The sequence below is a fragment of the Ictidomys tridecemlineatus genome, chromosome 1 (genome assembly GCF_052094955.1).
Source record: "Ictidomys tridecemlineatus isolate mIctTri1 chromosome 1, mIctTri1.hap1, whole genome shotgun sequence".
Taxonomy (NCBI): domain Eukaryota; kingdom Metazoa; phylum Chordata; class Mammalia; order Rodentia; family Sciuridae; genus Ictidomys; species Ictidomys tridecemlineatus.
In genome coordinates, this window is record NC_135477.1 from 103,374,546 (window position 1) to 103,394,914 (window position 20,369).

The 20,369-nt window shown below is 35.9% G+C and overlaps 1 protein-coding gene across 4 annotated transcripts in view; it reads right to left on the reverse strand.

Annotated features, from left to right (window-relative positions):
• Window positions 1-1,204: 1,204 nt before the first annotated feature.
• Skic3 (SKI3 subunit of superkiller complex) overlaps window positions 1,205-20,369 on the reverse strand; it is a 99,206-nt gene continuing 80,041 nt past the window's right edge. For 2 of the 4 annotated variants that reach the window (XM_021726903.3, XM_013359013.4), the window contains 3 exons: window positions 6,768-6,898; window positions 5,033-5,156; window positions 1,205-2,307 (listed from right to left, as the gene is read on the reverse strand). In XM_021726903.3, the coding sequence (XP_021582578.2) occupies window positions 2,233-2,307; window positions 5,033-5,156; window positions 6,768-6,898 (330 nt within the window). In that variant the 3' untranslated portion in view covers window positions 1,205-2,232. Of the gene's footprint in view, window positions 2,308-4,063; window positions 4,144-5,032; window positions 5,157-5,405; window positions 5,530-6,767; window positions 6,899-20,369 lie in introns of those variants that run through there. The other 2 variants (XR_005728377.2, XR_002484073.3) reach the window with 2 other exon arrangements.

The following is a 20,369-nucleotide window of genomic DNA, read 5'->3' on the forward strand; positions in this document are numbered from 1 at the left end:
AAAGCAAATACACCATAATTCTCAAATTAGATACAACAAAAATAATTAAACACTAAGATAAATGTTAAATGTTGGCACTTTAGGAAATAATCTTGAGTCTAATTACACTTATGTATACACTCCAAAGAGAAATCCTGGCCACTTTTTAAAGTTTCTAGAATCTGAAAACACTATTTATTTCAAATTTTGTTTTAAGTATGCTGTTTAACATTGCTCTCATTTATTAACTAGAATTAAATAACATTAAGAATTCAGCCTAAGTTCAGCACAAAGTAAGCTTTGTAAAAATTACATGATTAAGAATGATTTAAGGCTCAAAATGGGCAGCAATTTTAAGAGAAAGTAATAAACAAAATTTTAAAGAAGATGTGTACATGTAAATGCAAAAAAAGAATGACCTGGGATGATATCAACTAAAGGGTTGTCACAACTCTCCTTTCTTTTGTAGAACTGAGGTTTGAACCAATAAATGCCTTACCACTAAGCTACATCCAGCTCATTTTATTTTTAATTTTAAGACAAGGTCTCACTAATTTGCTTAGGGACTCACTAAGTCGCTGAGGCTGGCCTGGAACCTGTGATCTTCTTGCTCCAGTCTTCTGAGTTGCTGGGATTATAGGTGGGAGCCACCACGCCAGCTCCAAGTCTCCTTTCTAACCTGAGACTGAGGTTCTGGGAAACCAGAATTTGGCAAGCGAGTCAAAAGGTTACCCCTTAATTACAGGCCTGGAGCAAAAGCTAATCAAGACCACACTGTAGGTGGAAGTAATCTTGTGAAGCAAGTGACACCCAAGAAAGTGAATGGTGGATAAGAATTGAACCAAGCATCTAGGCAGATGGAACAAGTCCATTCAAGATGAAAAAGCTGAAGCATTTTCCTGAGGAAAGAGGAGAACATGGATACTCGGGTAGCATAGGCAGCCTTCTGCAGTGCATCTCTCACTGGCTTTGTGCCAGGTTGTTAAAAGAACCGAATAGGTTTGACAGTTATGAGAAAAAGGAACAAAGGAGCAGAAAATGACAGGTGCTTGATTTTGTTACAGAAACAAAGAAAAGCAGAATCATTAGATTAATCCAGTGGTTCATAAATCTGAACAAACATTAGAAGTTTTCGGGCATTCCTTTAAAATGCAAAATTCTAGGTTCCTCCGGTCTTTAAATATTCTGACAACATAGGTCTGAATGATTATAATGTTCAGTCAAATTTGGGAAACACCAGATTATGGTTCAGTTTAATAGATTATCCTCTGAAGTACAATTTATAGACTATTATCAATTTATATTATCTTACAAAGTAACACTGTGAAGTGGCTGGTTTAGAAAAACCACAAACATAAAATATAACCACATATCTTTGTACAATAAATAATATCTGTAGATGTCTGAAAATATTTTTAAAACTACAAATTCAAAGTAAGCAACATACAGCTTATTTAAAATGTAAAAGACTTTTTGAAAAAAACAGAAAACTGCTTTCAAGTTTCTCGATTTGAAATTTAGAAATTATCTCATACTGATACTATAGAGAAAATAAGACTTTATTTCAGAAAATTAAGTCTTTTCATCAAAATTGAAGAATCTGCATGATCATTAAATACTGTCAGCACTATTTTCCAACATTTTCCATCGTTTTTAACTGAAGCCGCACATCTGAGTATTTTGAATTATATAAACATATCAATGGTAGTCAAAGACTAACATTTATATGATGCTTATTCAAGGGACTCTTGAGATGATACTCTAGCAAAACAGGTTACAGGATTATTTGGATTTCATGATGAGTTGGTATATGAACTCCAGAATTCATGGAAGAAATTAAATGTTAGAATTTATTTTTCATCAAATGAAAGTTCTGCTCTTTATATTATTTATAAAATGGCTATAAAGGCTTTATTGTAAGGGATTATCAAAAAAGATGTCCCATTATATACCATGCAAGATACAAAAAATCATGGTTTACAAGTAACTGTTGAGCAAATAAGGGAAACATGGTTTTCCTTTGTTATGGACTTCCCAAATCAAAAATAATTTTCTTGTTACAGTCATCTTAAGAGTTAATAGAAAATTACATCCTTAAATTAAGAGCTTTAACTTCTTTAGCTTAAAAAAAGGAATAAGAATGGATGATTACAACTATAGTTTTAAAATATGTTGCTCTGGGGAAAAGTCTTGATTCACAACTTCATTCGTACAGCTTTTTCTTTGTTTGCTCACTATAAAGACAATCCACTGTTACTGTGAGGACAATTTCTGATTCAGTTCCAATGCTCTTGTATCTCTGTGAGTTTCAGCATTTTTTACCAACACCTATGGGAAATCACATACAGGAATGTTAGGATTTTATTAACAGTATCCCAAGGACAGCAGTCTTAAAAAGACAACATTAAACTACACAAGAAAAAGTAATTATGTGCAAATTTTCAGTCATTTTTGCTGAAATAAACTGTTCAACCAAAGCTAACTTAAGAGAGAAGCCCAATTTATTAGTATAGATGTCAATATTTTGATTGTTACATTGTTGGTATGTAAGAAATTAAAGATTTTTTTTTCGTGGCTTAGTTGACATTCCTGTCACCTCTAAACCCTTAACCAAAATGACTACTTTATGTATAGAACTGTCTAAATGACACTGGTCCCTGTTAAAGTCACAGCTTAGAATCTAGGCTCTAGATTTTATCAAGAATGTTTTCATGATTTTCAAATTTCTCAAATTAGAAGATTCAATTCCAGCTGATAATCTAATTCCTAAAATATTTTTGGTTGTTCACTATCAAACACTGAAGGATCTGAGAAGCTAACAACATAGCCTGCCACCATTGCACGATACTGCCAGAAGATGAAGGACTCTTAGCTCAAAGACAAAGGTCTTCATTACTAATGATATGTCAAGTGACATGACCATCAACTATTCCCTTGAATGAGTTTCAGCATTTTATACCAACACCTGTAGATGGATATACACAATTTCCCACCTACATAATGGGATGCATTTACAAGAGGGAGGCCCTGAGCCTAGATATTCAGATTTTTTATAATGGGAGTTTAATGTGATTAAGTAGTGCCTACCATTTGCTCTGGAGGGAAACATTATCTTTGTCTCCCAAGGCTGTTCACTGTACAAACATCCTTAAAAAGATAATCTGGAACAGAGTAGTTAGGTCCCCTATTCATAGGATGTTTAGAAACACATGGTAAATAAACTATCTCCCAAAATTCATATGTAGTCTACCTTTTTGGTTTGTAATGTGTTGTTTATAATACCTTTCTCCAAGCATTGCTTTCTTTAGAACTTTTTAAATACTGTATATTTCATCAAAAGGTAAACAATATTTACCTGTTGGAACTGAAAAGGGTTTTCATTAGTTTGACTGTTAGTTTTGAAATTGTTGTCTAAAGTTATAAGAATTCTAACCCTTTCCATTATTATAAGCTCTTCCTTTTTCAAAAGAATTTCAGATACATGTTTATATATTTAGATACCAAGCCATTCCATGAGGAGCAAATATTATAACACACATTTTACCAAAAAAGGAAGGAAAAGCAAAACAATTTTTTTAAAGATTATGTGAGCATCCCATTAGATTCTACTACCTTTAACCCTATCCTATCTACCTATATGCTTAAGTTTAAATATTAATAAAAATAAACAATTAGCACCCAGCACCTTCTTTTATCCTTTTACTTATTCTACATGTCATATTAGGGAAATGGATTACTATAGTTTAAACCAATGGTTCTCAACCATGGGCAATTATACCCCAAGGATCATCTGACAACGTCTAGAAAACATTTTTGGCTGGTGCAATTAGGGTAGCAGGGAGGAGGACAGTGCTAATGGCATCTACTGGTTAGAGGCCAGGGGTGCTGCTAAACATCCAGCTTTGTTCAGGATGGCACTCATTACTGCAAAGAATTATCCAGTCCAAAACCTTTATCAATAGTGCTGAGGTTGAGAAATTCTGGATTAAACAGATTGTATAGGATTTGTCATACTCCTACCTCAGGAAAAGAGAAACAAGCAGATGCAAACAACAATGGTAATATGAGATCAATATGAACTTACAAATCCTTTTTTCTCTGACTTAGTACTTTGGAGTTTTCATTTAGACTTGCTTTTTGATAAAACATTTTATCCATTCAGTTCTAAAGATAGAGCAAAAGTAAAGAAAGAGAGGATAGCTAAATCATCCCATTCTAGAAAAACAAAATGCTGTTTCTTGGTGCCACCTCAGGTTGAGTTTAGATGGACATACACATGTACTGATATAAATTTCACTTAATACAGACTTTAGATGAGTGCCTCTCAACTTTTTATAAACCTCAGTACATCTGATGAATGATTTTTAAACTTGTGATGTTTTGGTTCACAAATAAAATACTGACAATCAGGCCAGTTCCCTAAAATTCTACTCTGCTCTTTCATGTAAGAAAGCTTCTAAGAATACATTGATAGATGTGAGGATAGTGATGAATCTGTTAAATTTTATTATAGGAAATTAAAAACTGAACCCTCTTGCTACCTATAGTTAGGATCAATTATTTAGAACATACTTCACAACTGATCACGATTCCAATGTTTTAAACCAACACCCTAGACTGGCAATACTTGCTATTAGTTTGGATTTTGGTTTTGAAATGGGTATAGCTCAAAGAAAGCTTAGTACAGCTTTCCTACATATAGGCATCTTGCATATACACAGGTTGAATTTATACTAACCTATTTTTAAACACAACTTTCAAAATCCTGCTATTTTTGTCAAAAACCCCAGCTTTTAATATTACAATACTAAAACGGGAATTTTATAAGTAACCCATGGTAAAATGCAAACTACTTAGTTAACCTTCAAGTGATGTGCACAATTGTTTCTCTACTTTCAGTGAATGCAATGATAGATACTGTAGTAATTTGTTGGCCAAAGAATTATGTAGTTCATTTTTTAAAAATCCATCATAAAGTAGACTAATTTTGAAAAACAACTCTAAAGCTCTTAGGTCCAACATGAAAATATTTTAAATAAAGTCAAAGCCTTACATCAATGAGCTCATAGTCATTTTTGAAGTACAGGTGTCTTAACAGGTACCAACGTGCAGCTGATACAATAGATTTTGGATATCCAGGTTGATATACCACTCTCTCCAAAAGTCGCCGAGTCTCTCTGGGAAAAAGATATTTATAATTAAATTCAAAGCATGTAAATTAACAGGAGGTATTTCATATAATAGTCTTAACATATCATTTTTCTCATTCTTTTGAAGATGTCATACATGATTACTTTGTGATTTTTTTATTCAGATAATAAAAATTAATAACAATGACTAATATTTATTAAGTGCTTATAATGCACTAGGTATTTTATAATGTAGTATGTGTTTTACACAAATGGTTGTAATTTAATATTCACAACCTTATTAGGTGGGTTGCTGTTATTATTTCCACTGCAGATAAGCAAATTAAGGCTCATTCCAAGGGGTATGGGGAGAAGATCCTTATTTTATGAATACTTCTGGGTGAGGTACCTCTTATCTTTTCTGAAAGTAGGCAGAAAAATAAATCAATAATACAATGGTGACATATATTAGAACAAGAAATATTTAATATCTACACTAGAGGTTAAGTACATAATATTGGGTATTAATGGATGTTTTCAAGGATATGTACAATATATGAACTCATACAATAACATGTTGATTTACCATTACAATTTTATTTTTTCTTTACTAATTCGTTAACATGAGATAGAAGGATATTATAGGTAGCAATTGTTTGAAACAGGAACTAAAGAACTTGTCTTGAAGAAGTTTTGACATAGGGATGGTATAATGAACACACAGTTTTTTTCTTAGACTATACATTTATTTGGGCTGGTTTTAGAAATATTCATATTTATGGGAGGTGTAAGTTGCCCATAGTATGCACCAGCAGAAAAGAGTTCATTAGGAAGCTCATAGCCTAAAACATTTCTTGATGAAATAAGTCACACATAAAATGGCCAAAAGTAAATATTAATAAACAGTCTTGGAAATGCTAATTAGTCACAGGGTCTTAATTCTTCCTTCATCTCTACTTTGTGATGTTTTTTGCCACATATTTATATGTATTAAACTCTACTTCTACAATAACTATTATGTTTCAGTAATATTTGTTCCAAAATCACTAGTCTACTTTTGGTTGCTTTGTTATCAGAGCTAGATGTTATTTTAAGAATTTTAAAATACTCTTGACTACTTTTTCATCCATATTACCTCTAAATAATTATCTTCACGTTTATTTTGTCATACCCCTGACCTCCAATAAAAACATTGCTAATCTTTTTATATTTTAATTTGAGTAGCTTTCGGATTTTCTAGTTATAAAACCATGCTGTTTTCAAATGATATGTCAGTTTTTACAATATATATGACTTTTTCCATACTTCACTATATGAGCAAGAACTTCTATTAATGTAGCCTTGACCTTGAATTTTTCTGGTTTTATTTCTTGGCTCATCCTAAAATAGCAGAGAAAAAAAAAACAAAAAACCAAGGACTGCTTCACTGAAATGCTGTGATGCTACAAATCTCATATTTGTAGCTACTTAGTAAACTACTTTTAAACAAATATAAAATTTTATTTTTTCCTTTACCAGATTACTAGAATCAGCTGTTTTAGAGTAGAGGTATGGGAATAACTCCAAAGTTTGTTAAACTAGTTCATTAAGCTAATTATAAATCTTTCCTTGACTGTTTCTTAGAAGGCTTTAAAAAAATGTACAAAAATCTCTTCATACCGTGCTCCCATTTTGCGGTTGAATTGTAACAAAGCTTGTAAAAAAACAGCTAGTGGGCAGAAACAAAGTTTCAAGGCCTCAGTTGTAGCCTCTTGAACCAAGGATGGCCAGTGATCACTGGAAACATTAGCCTGTAAAAATATAAAGTAAATATTAACGTTTCTGGCATAAAGTATAAAATTCAATATAATTATTAAAAAATAATGTAAGATCTAATTCCTGCTTTTAAGGAGTGACAAAACAGAGTAGACTCAGTGAGAGAAAGGGCTTATAAAGGAGGCATCATTTAAAAATGCTGACATATTTGTTAAAAGGAAATATAGCATTATACTACTAAAGTGAGTAAAATCTATCAGTTAGTAAGCCTTTGGTCTACCAAATAAACAAAACATAAATAACATGATTAATTCTTTAACAGCAGTGATAAAGTTATATATTTCAAAAATTATTTAACGAGAGAGGAAACCTGAATTGTAGTATTTTAATAAAAATCACAGTATAGAAGGTAAAAAGCAGATCAGAGAGAAAAAATTAAACCAAAGTTATCAATATTGAAAACTTAAAAAAAAATTCACCTATGGAAGAAATGTTTATATACATAACGTTGGTTACAAACTAATTTTATAATATGTACTGACTCAAAAATATTATACCAAAGTATCTCCCTAGAAACAGTAACTGAAAATAAATGCTAACTAAATTACATAAGAAAAAAACCTAATTTTTTTCATTAAAAATATCAAATTATAACCAAGATTTAATTACAGGTATTCATTATATACATTTGAATAAAGTTGATATCATGAGTCAATATCTAGTTCACTTCACATTTTAATAAAAGTCAACATATGAATCAATATACAGTCCATTGAAACACTAAATCATAAGAAAGAAAAATGTTAGAGAAATATTCTCTGAGTACAGTGCTGGCAATAGTAATTATATAAATTATATAAAATTTGTATTATAATTTCCTTATATAAAGGAAAAAGGTACTATTTATAATAAGCACACTAAACAATGTGATCAGAGTACACATTTATTTTCATTTCCCCTATCTCTTTAAAATTTATTATCTGAAGAAGACATTTTCTCTGTGCCTAGATAGAAATTAGAGTAGGTCCCATAACTCTTACATCAGCAATTTTTTTACATTCATTTACAAATATGGTTCCAATTAAAATATCTTTCAGTTTCCAACATTTTGATCTGCATGCAAAGGTAACAGCTGCATCCCTCTCCCTACTCCCCTCAGCTCCAACGCTAGGGTGTGGTTACGGCAACAATTGGTAGTTTGCCCCTTCCTCTCAACACACCCATCTCTTCTTGCTAATGGTAGTTTCAGGTCCCTATGGAAATTTCAGAAGTGTATTTGATTAGAAGCATAGTAAGAAGGTATTACGTTATCCAGGCCTGATGGATATCTAAAGCACTTTTTTTTCATGCTGGCTTTGTCAGACACTCCAAACTTAATGGGTAGTTGCTCATCTGCAGGTACCCTATATAACTTGGGGGGCCCAGTGGAAAAGAAGAATAGGGTCCTTTGTTCAAAAATTAAGGAGTTCAAATGGTGACTACAAAATATTAAACCAAATGTGGAAACCTGTGTGACTGCATGGGACATATACCCTACTCATCTATAATTCTACTAACCTGGGAAAATGTACAGATGTTTCTTGACTAATGATGGAATTATGTTCTAATAAACTCACTGTAAGTTGAAAATATCAAAAGCCAAAAACTCATTAAAAATACCTAATCTGCCAAACATTACAGCTTAACAACCCAGTACACTGTAGAGCATTGGTTGTTTACCTTCATGAGTGCTTATATAAATGAGATGCAGCTTGCTGCTACTCCTCAGTATCAAGACAAAGTATTACACTGTATGCCACTAACCCAGGAAGGATCAAAATTAAAAAAATGTTGAGTACAGTTTCCATTACACACACACACACACACACACAGTTAAGTTTCTTTAATGTTATGAAAGCTGTGTATGTATGTATATCCATACAAAGCTTTCACACCATTAAAGGTAAGAAATCATGAAGTTGATTATCTTAAGTCTAAGGTCATCTGTATTATATTCCTCTTCCTCCACATCTCTAGCAATGTGGAAAAACCTCTAGCTGCCTTTCTGTTGAGACCCCTTTAACCCTATAAAGTGGCTCTACCCAACAGGAACTAAGCTAACTCCTGTGCCAGTCCACTCTCACACCTGGCATCACTCATTTCTAGACCTAACAAACTCAGAGTGCTGCTGATCCCATCTGACAATATTCTTCACTCCCTCCTCCCTGTACATAGCTATTCCTACCTACCTGGGGAGTTCATCCACCAATGACTACTCTCTTAGAAGCTAGCAGTCACTTTCCAAAACTCTGGCAACTCTCTTCTCTCTTAGCCTTACACTGAGGGCCATAGCCTCTGAAACCTGTGATAGTTACCAATCCATATGCTTGAGGCCTACAGAGTCCTTTGTTCAAAAATAAAGGATTTTTAACAAAAATCCTCAGGGCCTCAAAAGAACACACCCCAAAGCAACTGTCTCTAGTTACACCCCTTCTTCACCTTAGTGTGTGTCTGGGAAAAAAACAGGAGGCAAGAGCTCTAACCAAAGAAATTTCTTCATAAATCCTTTTCAATTCCACTCTTCTAATGCTTTTATAACTTCCTTGTAGGTTAATCTTGTTTCAAAAATTGGTATCTTGATCTGATATCTCATTTTGGAATCCCAGAGCCAGTATTTTAGATAACCTTTACTTTAGAACTGTTCACATATTATCATATATACTATAGTTGATCATAAAACAGTATTCATTCTCCTTACACTGCCAGCTGTTGACCACAGAAATATGGCATCACCTTCATTCCTTTATAATAACTCCTGAGTGTCAAATCTTTTAACAAGAACAAATTAGATTTGGCTAGTGCTTTAACATTTCTAAAGACATTAGTAAATGTTACTTCATTGGAAATTTACAACAATCTTACAGGGATGAAGTATATATTATCTCCAGTAGTATAAAACAAATGAGGAGGATCCAACATGGCGGCCGGCGAGGAAGCAGCGATTTCAACGTCTCCACTTTAACAGGATAAGAAAGACCCATCGGAACAGCGGCAGCCTACCTACGGAGGAACTTCTAGCATAATTCCCTTAAGAGGAGACCTGCCGTGAACTGGTAGGTTTATTGGAAGTGACAGTTTGTCCCAGAGAAGTGGATCTTGGACGGCCACGCGGGCACAGAGGTCTAGTCCCGCAGCCATCATCTGGCAAGCGGCTCCCCTGGGAGGCCTAGCTCTTGCTCTGGGAGCAGCTGCCTCACCCACCCGGTCCCTAACCACGCGGCCACAGCTACCCGGCTCTACAGGTAGCCCTGCGGCAGGTGCAGAAGTCAGATCCTGCAGCCAGCAGCCGCTTTTGCAAGCGGCGGACACCCGGAGCGACTTGGCCCGCCCCGCCCGAACGGGCAGTCGGCATCCGCCATTCGGGCTCCCCTGGGAGGCCTAGTGCTCGCTCTGGGAGCAGCTGCCTCACCCACCCAGTCCCTAACCACGCGGCCACAGCTACCCGGCTAGACAGGTGGCCCCGCGGCGGGTGCAGAAGTCAAGTCCTGCAGCCAGCAGCCGCTTTTGCATGTGGTGGACACCCGGAGCGACTTGGCCCGCCCCGCCCGAACCGGCAGTTGGCCTCCGCCATCCAGGCTCCCCTAGGAGGCCTAGCGCTCACTCTGGGAGCAGCCGCCTCACCTGCCCGGTTCCTAGCCACGCTGCCGCAGCTACCCAGCTCTACAGGTGGCCCCCCCCCCACGGGCGCAGAGGTCCAATCCCGCAGCCACCAGCAGCTTCTGAAAGCGGCGGCGGAGTGGCAGAGTGGCAGCCCAAACCGGCAGACACCCCCGCCATACCGGCTCTCCTGGAAGGCCCTGCTCTCGCTCTGCAAACAGCCAAACCACCCGCCCGGATCTTAGCCACGCAGACACAGCTGCCCAACTCTTCAGGTGGCTCCCGGTGGCCCGACTCAGCTAGAAGGGTCCCCGCATGGCCCAGCACATGGCCATGCCCTCCGGGCTCTGCTAACAGCCCCGCCCACCTGGCGAACAACCGGGAAACTTCAAAATCTCTCCGTGGGCGTGACCGCAAGGACCAAAGAACTCTCGACCCCCAACTCCCCCTACTGCCAGAGTCAGGCAGACCTGAGACCCACCAGGGGAACAGGCCTAGAGGCCTGCCAGCATGGTAGACACATCACTCCAATTGGAGTAGGGGCAGAGCAGAGCAGCTGCCCGAATCCGGATCAGGCCCAACGACCCGAGGGGGTGGTAGTCATATCGCCACAATTGGAGGGGGGGGCAGAACAGAGCCGCCACCCGCACCCGCAGGGTGGGCAGACCTGCGAACAACCGGCAGAGCAGGCCTAGCGGCCCGCCAGCGCACTAGTGAGATCACCCCAACTAGAGGAGGAGCACAGCCACTACCCGCCCTGCAAGGGAGATTTTTCAACTATACAAGAGCAATATAAATAATTAGGGGGAAAATCTCATAAACACAACAGTTTCACCAAGCAGAAAGAAACGTGAGCAGCATGAAAAGACAAGGAAAGAAAGGACCACAAACAATGCAGGTCAACTCAACTTTAGAAGAGGTAATAGCTGCAACAGACGGAATGTCAGATAAAGAGTTCAGGATATATATGCTTCAGATGATCTGGAGTCTCAAGGAAGACATGAGACAGCAAAATCAGACAATGAAAGATCACATTGACAAACAAATCCAGGAAGTAAAAGATCAATTTCACAGGGAGATAGAAGTAATAAAAAACAAAAAAATAGAAATCCTAGAAATGCAGGAAACAATAAACCAACTTAAAAACTCAATTGAGAATACTACCAGCAGAGTAGATCACTTAGAAGAGAGAACATCAGACAATGAAGACAAAGTATTTCAACTGGAAAAGAACATAGACAGCTCAACAAGTCTGCTAAGAAACCATGAGCAGAACATCCAAGAATTATGGGACAATATCAAAAGACCAAATTTAAGAGTCATTGGGATACAGGAAGGCACAGAGCTCCAAAACAAAGGAATAAACAGTCTATTCAGTGAAATTATACTAGAAAACTTCCCAGACTTGAAGAATGAGACAGAATCCCAAATCCTAGAAGCCTACAGGACGCCGAATGTGCAAAATCATAAGAGATCCACACCTAGACACATTATAATGATGTCCAACATACAGAATAAGGAGAGAACTTTAAAAGCTGAAAGAGAAAGAAAGCAGATTACATTTAGGGGCAAACCAATCAGGATAACAGCTGATCTCTCAACACAGACTCTGAAAGCTAGAAGATCCTGGAATAACATATTTCAAACACTAAAAGAAAATGGGTTCCAACCAAGAATCGTGTATCCGGCGAAATTAAGCTTCAGGATAGAAGATAAAATTAAAACCTTCCACGATAAACAAAAGTTAAAAGAATTAGCAGCTAGAAAACCATCTCTTCAAAAAATCCTTGGCAAAACATTACAGGAAGAGGAAATGGACAATAACATTGAAAACCAACAATGGGAGGTAGGACAGTAAAGGGGGGATAGTCAAAGAGGATAACAAATCAGGTTTAGTAACAACAATAAACAAATATGGCTAGAAGAACAAATCATATCTCAATAATAACCCTAAATGTTAATGGCTTAAACTCACCAATTGAGAGACACAGGCTAGTAGAATGGATCACAAAACAAGACCCAACAATATGCTGCCTACAGGAGACGCATCTGATAGGAAAAGATATTCATAGACTGAAGGTGAAAGGTTGGGAAAAATCATACCACTCATATGGAATGCGGAAACAAGCAGGAGTGTCCATACTCATATCTAATAAAATAGATTTCAAGCCAAAGTTAATCAAAAGGGATAAAGAAGGACACTTCATACTGCTCAAGGGAACCATACACCAACAAGACATAACAATCATAAATATATATGCCCCAAATAATGGTGCAGCTGTGTTCATCAAGCAAACTCTTCTCAAGTTCAAGAGTCTAATAGACCACCATACAATAATCATGGGAGACTTTAACACACCTCTCTCACCACTGGACAGATCTTCCAAACAAAAGTTAAATAAGGAAACTATAGAACTCAATAACACAATTAACAACCTAGACTTAATTGACATATATAGACTATACAACCCAACATCAAGTAGTTACACTTTTTTCTCAGCAGCACATGGAACCTTCTCAAAAATAGACCATATATTATGTCACAGGGCAACTCTTAGACAATATAAAGGGGTAGAGATAATACCATGCATCTTATCTGATCATAATGGAATAAAACTGAAAATCAATGATAAAAGAAGGAAGGAAAAATCAAGCATCACTTGGAGAATGAACAATAGGTTGCTGAATGATCAATGGGTTTTAGAAGACATCAAGGAGGAAATTAAAAAATTCCTAGAGTTAAATGAAAACACAGACACAACATATCGGAATCTATGGGACACATTGAAAGCAGTTCTAAGAGGAAAATTCATTGCTTGGAGTTCATTCCTCAAAAAAAGAAAAAAAACAACAAATAAATGATCTCATACTTCATCTCAAAATCCTAGAAAAAGAAGAGCAAAACAACAGCAAAAGAAGTAGAAGGCAAGAAATAATTAAAATCAGAGCTGAAATTAATGAAATTGAAACAAAAGAAACAATTGAAAAAATTGACAAAACTAAAAGTTGGTTCTTTGAAAAAATAAATAAAATTGACAGACCCTTAGCCATGCTAACGAAGAGAAGAAGAGAGAGAACTCAAATTACTAACATACGGGATGAAAAAGGCAATATCACAACAGACACTTCAGAAATACAGAAGATAATCAGAAATTATTTTGAATCCTTATACTCCAATAAAATAGAAGATAGTGAAGGCATAGATAAATTCCTTAAGTCTTATGATCTGCCCAGATTGAGTCAGGAGGATATAGACAACCTAAACAGACCAATAACAATAGAGGAAATAGAAGAAACCGTCAAAAGATTACCAACTAAGAAAAGCCCAGGACCGGATGGGTATACAGCAGAGTTTTACAAAACCTTTAAAGAGGAACTAACACCAATACTTTTCAAGCTATTTCAGGAAATAGAAAAAGAGGGAGAACTTCCAAATTCATTCTATGAGGCCAACATCACCCTGATTCCGAAACCAGACAAAGACACTTCAAAGAAAGAAAACTACAGACCAATATCTCTAATGAACCTTGACGCAAAAATCCTCAATAAAATTCTGGCGAATCGGATTCAAATACATATCAAAAAAATTATACACCATGACCAAGTAGGATTCATCCCTGGGATGCAAGGCTGGTTCAATATACGGAAATCAATAAATGTTATTCACCACATCAATAGACTTAAAAATAAGAACCATATGATCATCTCGATAGATACACAAAAAGCATTCGACAAAGTTCAGCATCCCTTTATGTTCAAAACTCTAGAAAAATTAGGGATAACTGAAACATACCTCAACATTGTAAAAGCAATCTATGCTAAGCCTCAGGCCAGCATCATTCTGAATGGAGAAAAATTGAAGGCATTCCCTCTAAGATCTGGTACAAGACAGGGATGCCCTCTCTCACCACTTCTGTTCAACATAGTCCTCGAAACACTGGCCAGAGCAATTAGACAGACGAAAGAAATTAAAGGCATAAAAATAGGGAAAGAAGAACTTAAATTATCACTATTTGCAGATGATATGATCCTATACCTAACAGACCCAAAAGGGTCTACAAAGAAGCTATTAGAGCTAATAAATGAATTCAGCAAAGTGGCAGGATATAAGATCAACACGCATAAATCAAAGGCATTCCTGTATATCAGCATCAAATCCTCTGAAACAGAAATGAGGACAACTACTCCATTTACAATATCCCCCCAAAAATAAAATACTTGGGAATCAACCTAACAAAAGAGGTGAAAGATTTATATGATGAAAATTACAGAACCCTAAAGAAAGATATAGAAGAAGACCTTAGAAGATGGAAAAATATACCCTGCTCATGGGTAGGCAGAACTAACATCATCAAAATGGCGATATTACCAAAAGTTCTCTATAAGTTCAATGCAATACCAATCAAAATCCCAACAGCATTTCTTGTAGAAATAGATAAAAGAATCATGAAATTCATATGGAATAATAAAAGACCCAGAATAGCAAAAACAATGCTAAGCAGGAAGTGTGAATCAGGCGGTATAGCGATACCAGACTTCAAACTATACTACAGAGCAATAGTAACAAAAACAGCATGGTACTGGTACCAAAACAGGCGGGTGGACCAATGGTACAGAATAGAGGACACAGTAACCAATCCACAAAACTACAACTATCTTATATTTGATAAAGGGGCTAAAAGCATGCAATGGAGGAAGGATAGCATCTTCAACAAATGGTGCTGGGAAAACTGGAAATCCATTTGCATCAAAATGAATCTGAACCCCTATCTCTCGCCATGCACAAAAGTTAACTCAAAATGGATCAAGGAGCTTGATATTAAATCAGAGACACGGCATCTGATAGAAGAAAAAGTTGGTTATGATCTACATACTGTGGGATCGGGCCCCAAATTCCTCAATAGGACACCCATAGCGCAAGAGTTAACAACTAAAATCAACAAATGGGACTTACTCAAACTAAAAAGTTTTTTCTCAGCAAAAGAAACAATAAGAGAGATAAACAGGGAGCCTACATCCTGGGAACAAATCTTTAATCCACACACTTCAGATAGAGCCCTAATAACCAGAATATACAAAGAACTCAAAAAATTAGACAATAAGATAACAAATAACCCAATCAATAAATGGGCCAAGGACCTGAACAGACACTTCTCAGAGGAGGACATACAATCAATCAATAAGTACATGAAAAAATGCTCACCATCGCTAGCAGTCAGAGAAATGTAAATCAAAACTACCCTAAGATACCATCTCACTCCAGTAAAATTGGCAGCCATTAGGAAGTCAAACAACAATAAGTGCTGGAGAGGATGCGGGGAAAAGGGCACTCTTGTTCATTGCTGGTGGGACTGCAAATTGGTGCAGCCAATTTGGAAAGCAGTATGGAGATTTCTTGGAAAGCTGGGAATGGAACCACCATTTGACCCAGCTATTGCCCTTCTCGGTCTATTCCCTAAAGACCTAATAAGAGCATGCTACAGGGACACTGCTACATTGATGTTCATAGCAGCACAATTCACGATAGCAAGATGGTGGAATCAGCCTAGATGCCCTTCAATAGATGAATGGATAAAAAAATGTGGCATTTATACACAATAGAGTATTACTCTGCATTAAAAAATGACAAAATCATAGAATTTGGAGGGAAATGGATGGCATTAGAGCAGATTATGCTAAGTGAAGCTAGTCAATCGTTAAAAAACAAATACCAAATGACCCCTTTGATATAAGGGGAGTAAACAAGGACAGGGTAGGGACGAAGAGCTTGAGAAGAAGATTTACATTAAACAGGGATGAGAGGTGGGAGGGAAAGGGAGTGAGAAGGGAAATCGCATGGAACTGGAAGGCGATCCTCAGGGTTATACAAAATGATATATAAGAGAAAAGGAGGGGTAGGACAAGATAATACAAATGGAAGAAATGATTTACAGTAGAAGGGGTAGAGAGAGAAAAGGGGAAGGGAGGGGAGGGGAGGGGGGATAGTAGAGAATAGGACTGACAGCAGAATACATCAGACACTAGAAAGGCAATATGTCAATCAATGGAAGGGTAACTGATGTGATACAGCAATCTGTATACGGGGTAAAGTTGGGAGTTCATAACCCACTTGAATCAAACTATGAAATATGATGTATTAAGAACTGTGTAATGTTTTGAACGACCAACAATAAAAAAAATAAAATAAAACAAATGAAAAAGCTCTTGAATACTTCTATGGGCTGCAGGTTTCATAGGTAGTTACTGGTAGAAATGGAATAAAGGCTTTTAGAGAAAACATTTTGTGGTGGCAGTAGTGTGATAGGGGTCAGTATAAATGGGTATTACTGAACTCCAAGTAAATTTGCTTATCTATATTAGTATTACAGGGGCTGGGGCTGTTGCTCAGTGGTAGAGCTCTTGCCTCACACATGTGAGGCACTGGGTTTGATCCTCAGCACCACATAAAAATAAATAAGGATTTTTCTTTTAAACAGTATATTACAGACACTATGTGTGGCTTCCATAGTTTATCAGTTTTCCAAGGTATTAAAATCCTTTTAAAAATACAAATATGGACAAAAAAATAAAATTTGGGGTGATTTATAATTACTATTACCACTACTATTCCTTTACACTTGAATCTCTTCAAATTTGATTGCATTATTCCCAAATCTCCATCATGTCAAGTTAGGCCCCAACTTCCTTAATAAGACTCCTATAGCACAAGAATTAATATCAAGAATCAACAAATGGGATGAATTCAAACTAAAAAGCGTCTTCTCAGCAAAAGAAAAAATCAGTAAGGTAAACAGAGAGCCTACAATTTGGGAATAAATTTTTATCACATGCACATCAGATAGAGCACTAATCTCTAGGATATATAAAGAACTCGAAGAGCTAAACACCAAAAAAAAAAAGAAATAATAATAATAACCCAATTAATAAATGGACCAAGGAACTGAACAGACATTTCTCAGAAGATATACAATCAATTAACAAATATATGAAAAAAATGTTCAGCATCTCTAGCAATTAGAGAAATGCAAATCAAAACTACTCTAAGATTTATCTCATTCCAGTCAGAATGGCAGCTATTAAGAATACAAACAACAAGTGTTGATGAGGATGTAGGGGGGAAAGCACACTTATACATTGCTGGTGCAACTACAAATCGGTGCAGCGAATATGGAAAGCAGTATGGAGAATCCTTGGAAAACTGGGAATGGAACTACCTTTTGACCCAGCTATCCCTCTCCTAAGTCTATACTCAAGGGACTTAAAAACAGCATACTGTAGGGACACAGCCCCATCAATGTTTATAGCAGCACAATTCACAATAGCTAAATAGATGCCCTTCAGTAGAAGAATGGATAAAGAAAATGTGGTATACATACACAATGGAATATTATTCAGCATTAAAATAGAATAAAATCATGGCATTTGCAGGTAAATGGATGGAGTTGGAGAATATAATGCTAAGTAAATTTAGCCAATCTCAAAAAAAAACAAATACTGAATGTTTTGTCTGATTTAAGCATGTTGATTCATAATGTGGTTGGGCGGGGGTTTGGGAGGATTAGATGAACTCTAGATAGGGCAAAGAGGAGGAAAGGGATAAGAGGGGACATGGGGGTAGGAAAGAAAGTGGAATAAGATATCATTGCTCGAAGTACATGTATGAAGACTTTGTATACAACCAGAGATATGAAAAATTGTACTCTGTATGTGTAATATAAATTATAATGCATTTTTCTATCATATATAACAAATTAAAATTTAAAAAAGAAAAATGATTGTTTTACATAAAAACACAAGAGGAGTATCATGAGCTTTTGCATATTAATGTAAGCAAGATAAAATTAAGGTGAAGATAAAGAACAACTTAACAACATTAAATTTTTTTTGACCATGTTATTAATTGTTCATACATTCAAAATGTATTTACTGGGGACTTCCTAATGTATAAGGAAGTGGTAAAGCAAGTAGGTAAGTATAAAACATGGCCTCTGACCTAAGGAGTTTTTGGATATAGTCCACAGTAATGGTGCCAAATCTAAAACGATTCTCTATTTCTTATGTTTCTTTGTCAAAATACCTAAAATAAATAAATCACATTCATATGATTACCAAGGTAAAAGCAAGAGTTAATTCAGGACTATGAAAATCTCTTCCAACCACCTAAAATAGAAAAACTGAGAGTTTATCTTTTAATGACAAAAGTAATGTGCTAATAATAAAAAATTCGAACACTCTCAAAAGATATGAAATGAAAGTTATGCTCTGCCACCCTTTAAAATGACCAGTACTATTATCTAAAGTAATTGCCATTAATTACATTTCTTTATGTATCTTTCCACATAATTATATCTTTCTATGTGCTTCTGTTATATACATAAATGTACATGGTATATATATATATATATATATATTTCACAGATACAAACACTGAAATAGGATTGATTCACCATATTATTCTGCAGCTCAACTTTACCCCTAAACCCTTAAATATGTATCTTGAAGAACTGTCCCTACCAGCACATAAGAATTTCAGATTAATACATAAATTGTTATCAGAAAATAGGATATAAAGTCATAAGCTGCTACAAATTCCTCTTACAGAATGTCACATTGATAAATATCCAGAATACATAAAGGGCCTAAATATCTAGAATACATAAAGAACTCAAAAAGCTTAACACACACACAAAACAAACAACAACAACAACAAAAAACAACACCCAAATAATCCAATCAATAAATGGGCAAAGGAACTAAGCAGACATTTCTCAAAGGAAGAAATATAAATGGCCAACAAATATATTAAAAAATGTTCAACATCTCTTGCAATTAGGGAAATGCAAATTAACACTATACTGAGATTCTATCTTACTCCAGTTAGAATGGCACTCATCAAGAATACAAATATTAATAAATGCTGGTGAGGATGCGTGAAAAAAGTTACACCCATACAATATTAGTGGGACTACAAATTAGTACAATCACTTTAGAAATTGGTATGGAAATTCCTCAAAAGAATAGAAATAGAGCTATCATATGACCCAGCTATCCTACTCCTCAGTATTTACCTGAAAGAACTAAAATCAGCCTACCACAGTGATCCAGAAATGTTTATAGCAGCATAATTCATAATAGCCAAGTTATGGAGCCAGCCCAGGTGCCCTTGAAGAGATGAATGGATTAAGAAAATGTGGCATATATAAACAATGTAGTTTTACTCAGTCACAAAGAATGAAAGAATGACATTTGCTGAAAAATAGATGGAAATGGAGAACATGATGCTAAGCAAAACAAGACAAACTCAGAAAAATCAAGGGTCAAATGTTTTCTATCACACTGTAAAGAGAGCAAAATAAGGGGAAACAAGGTGGACTTCACAAAAATAAAGGGAAGATTAGTAGAGTCAAAGGAGATTGAGGAGGGAGGAAGGATGGAAAAGAGGAGGAAATGCAGAATTGATTTGACAAAATTAAGCTATGTACATGTATAACTATACCACAGTGTATTCTAATATTTATATATATTATTTATATCTATAAAGTGCCAATTTAAAAATATAAATAGGAAGACTAGTAAAGTTGAGGAAGAGAATAAGGAGAGGAGGATGGGAGGGAAAGAGGAGTATTGGAGATTGAAATGGAGCAAATTAAATTCCATGCACATATGATAACATTAAAATGAACCCAAACATTATGTGTGACTATAATGCACTAAAATAAAAACATTTAAAAAAATTTACAGAAAAGTTGTAGAAATAGTACAGACAGTTGCCATGAAACTCTTACCCAGTTTCTCCTAGCATTAACATATTTCATTATATGGTATATTAGTCAAAACTTAGGAAATCAACATTAGCATATCATGATTAAC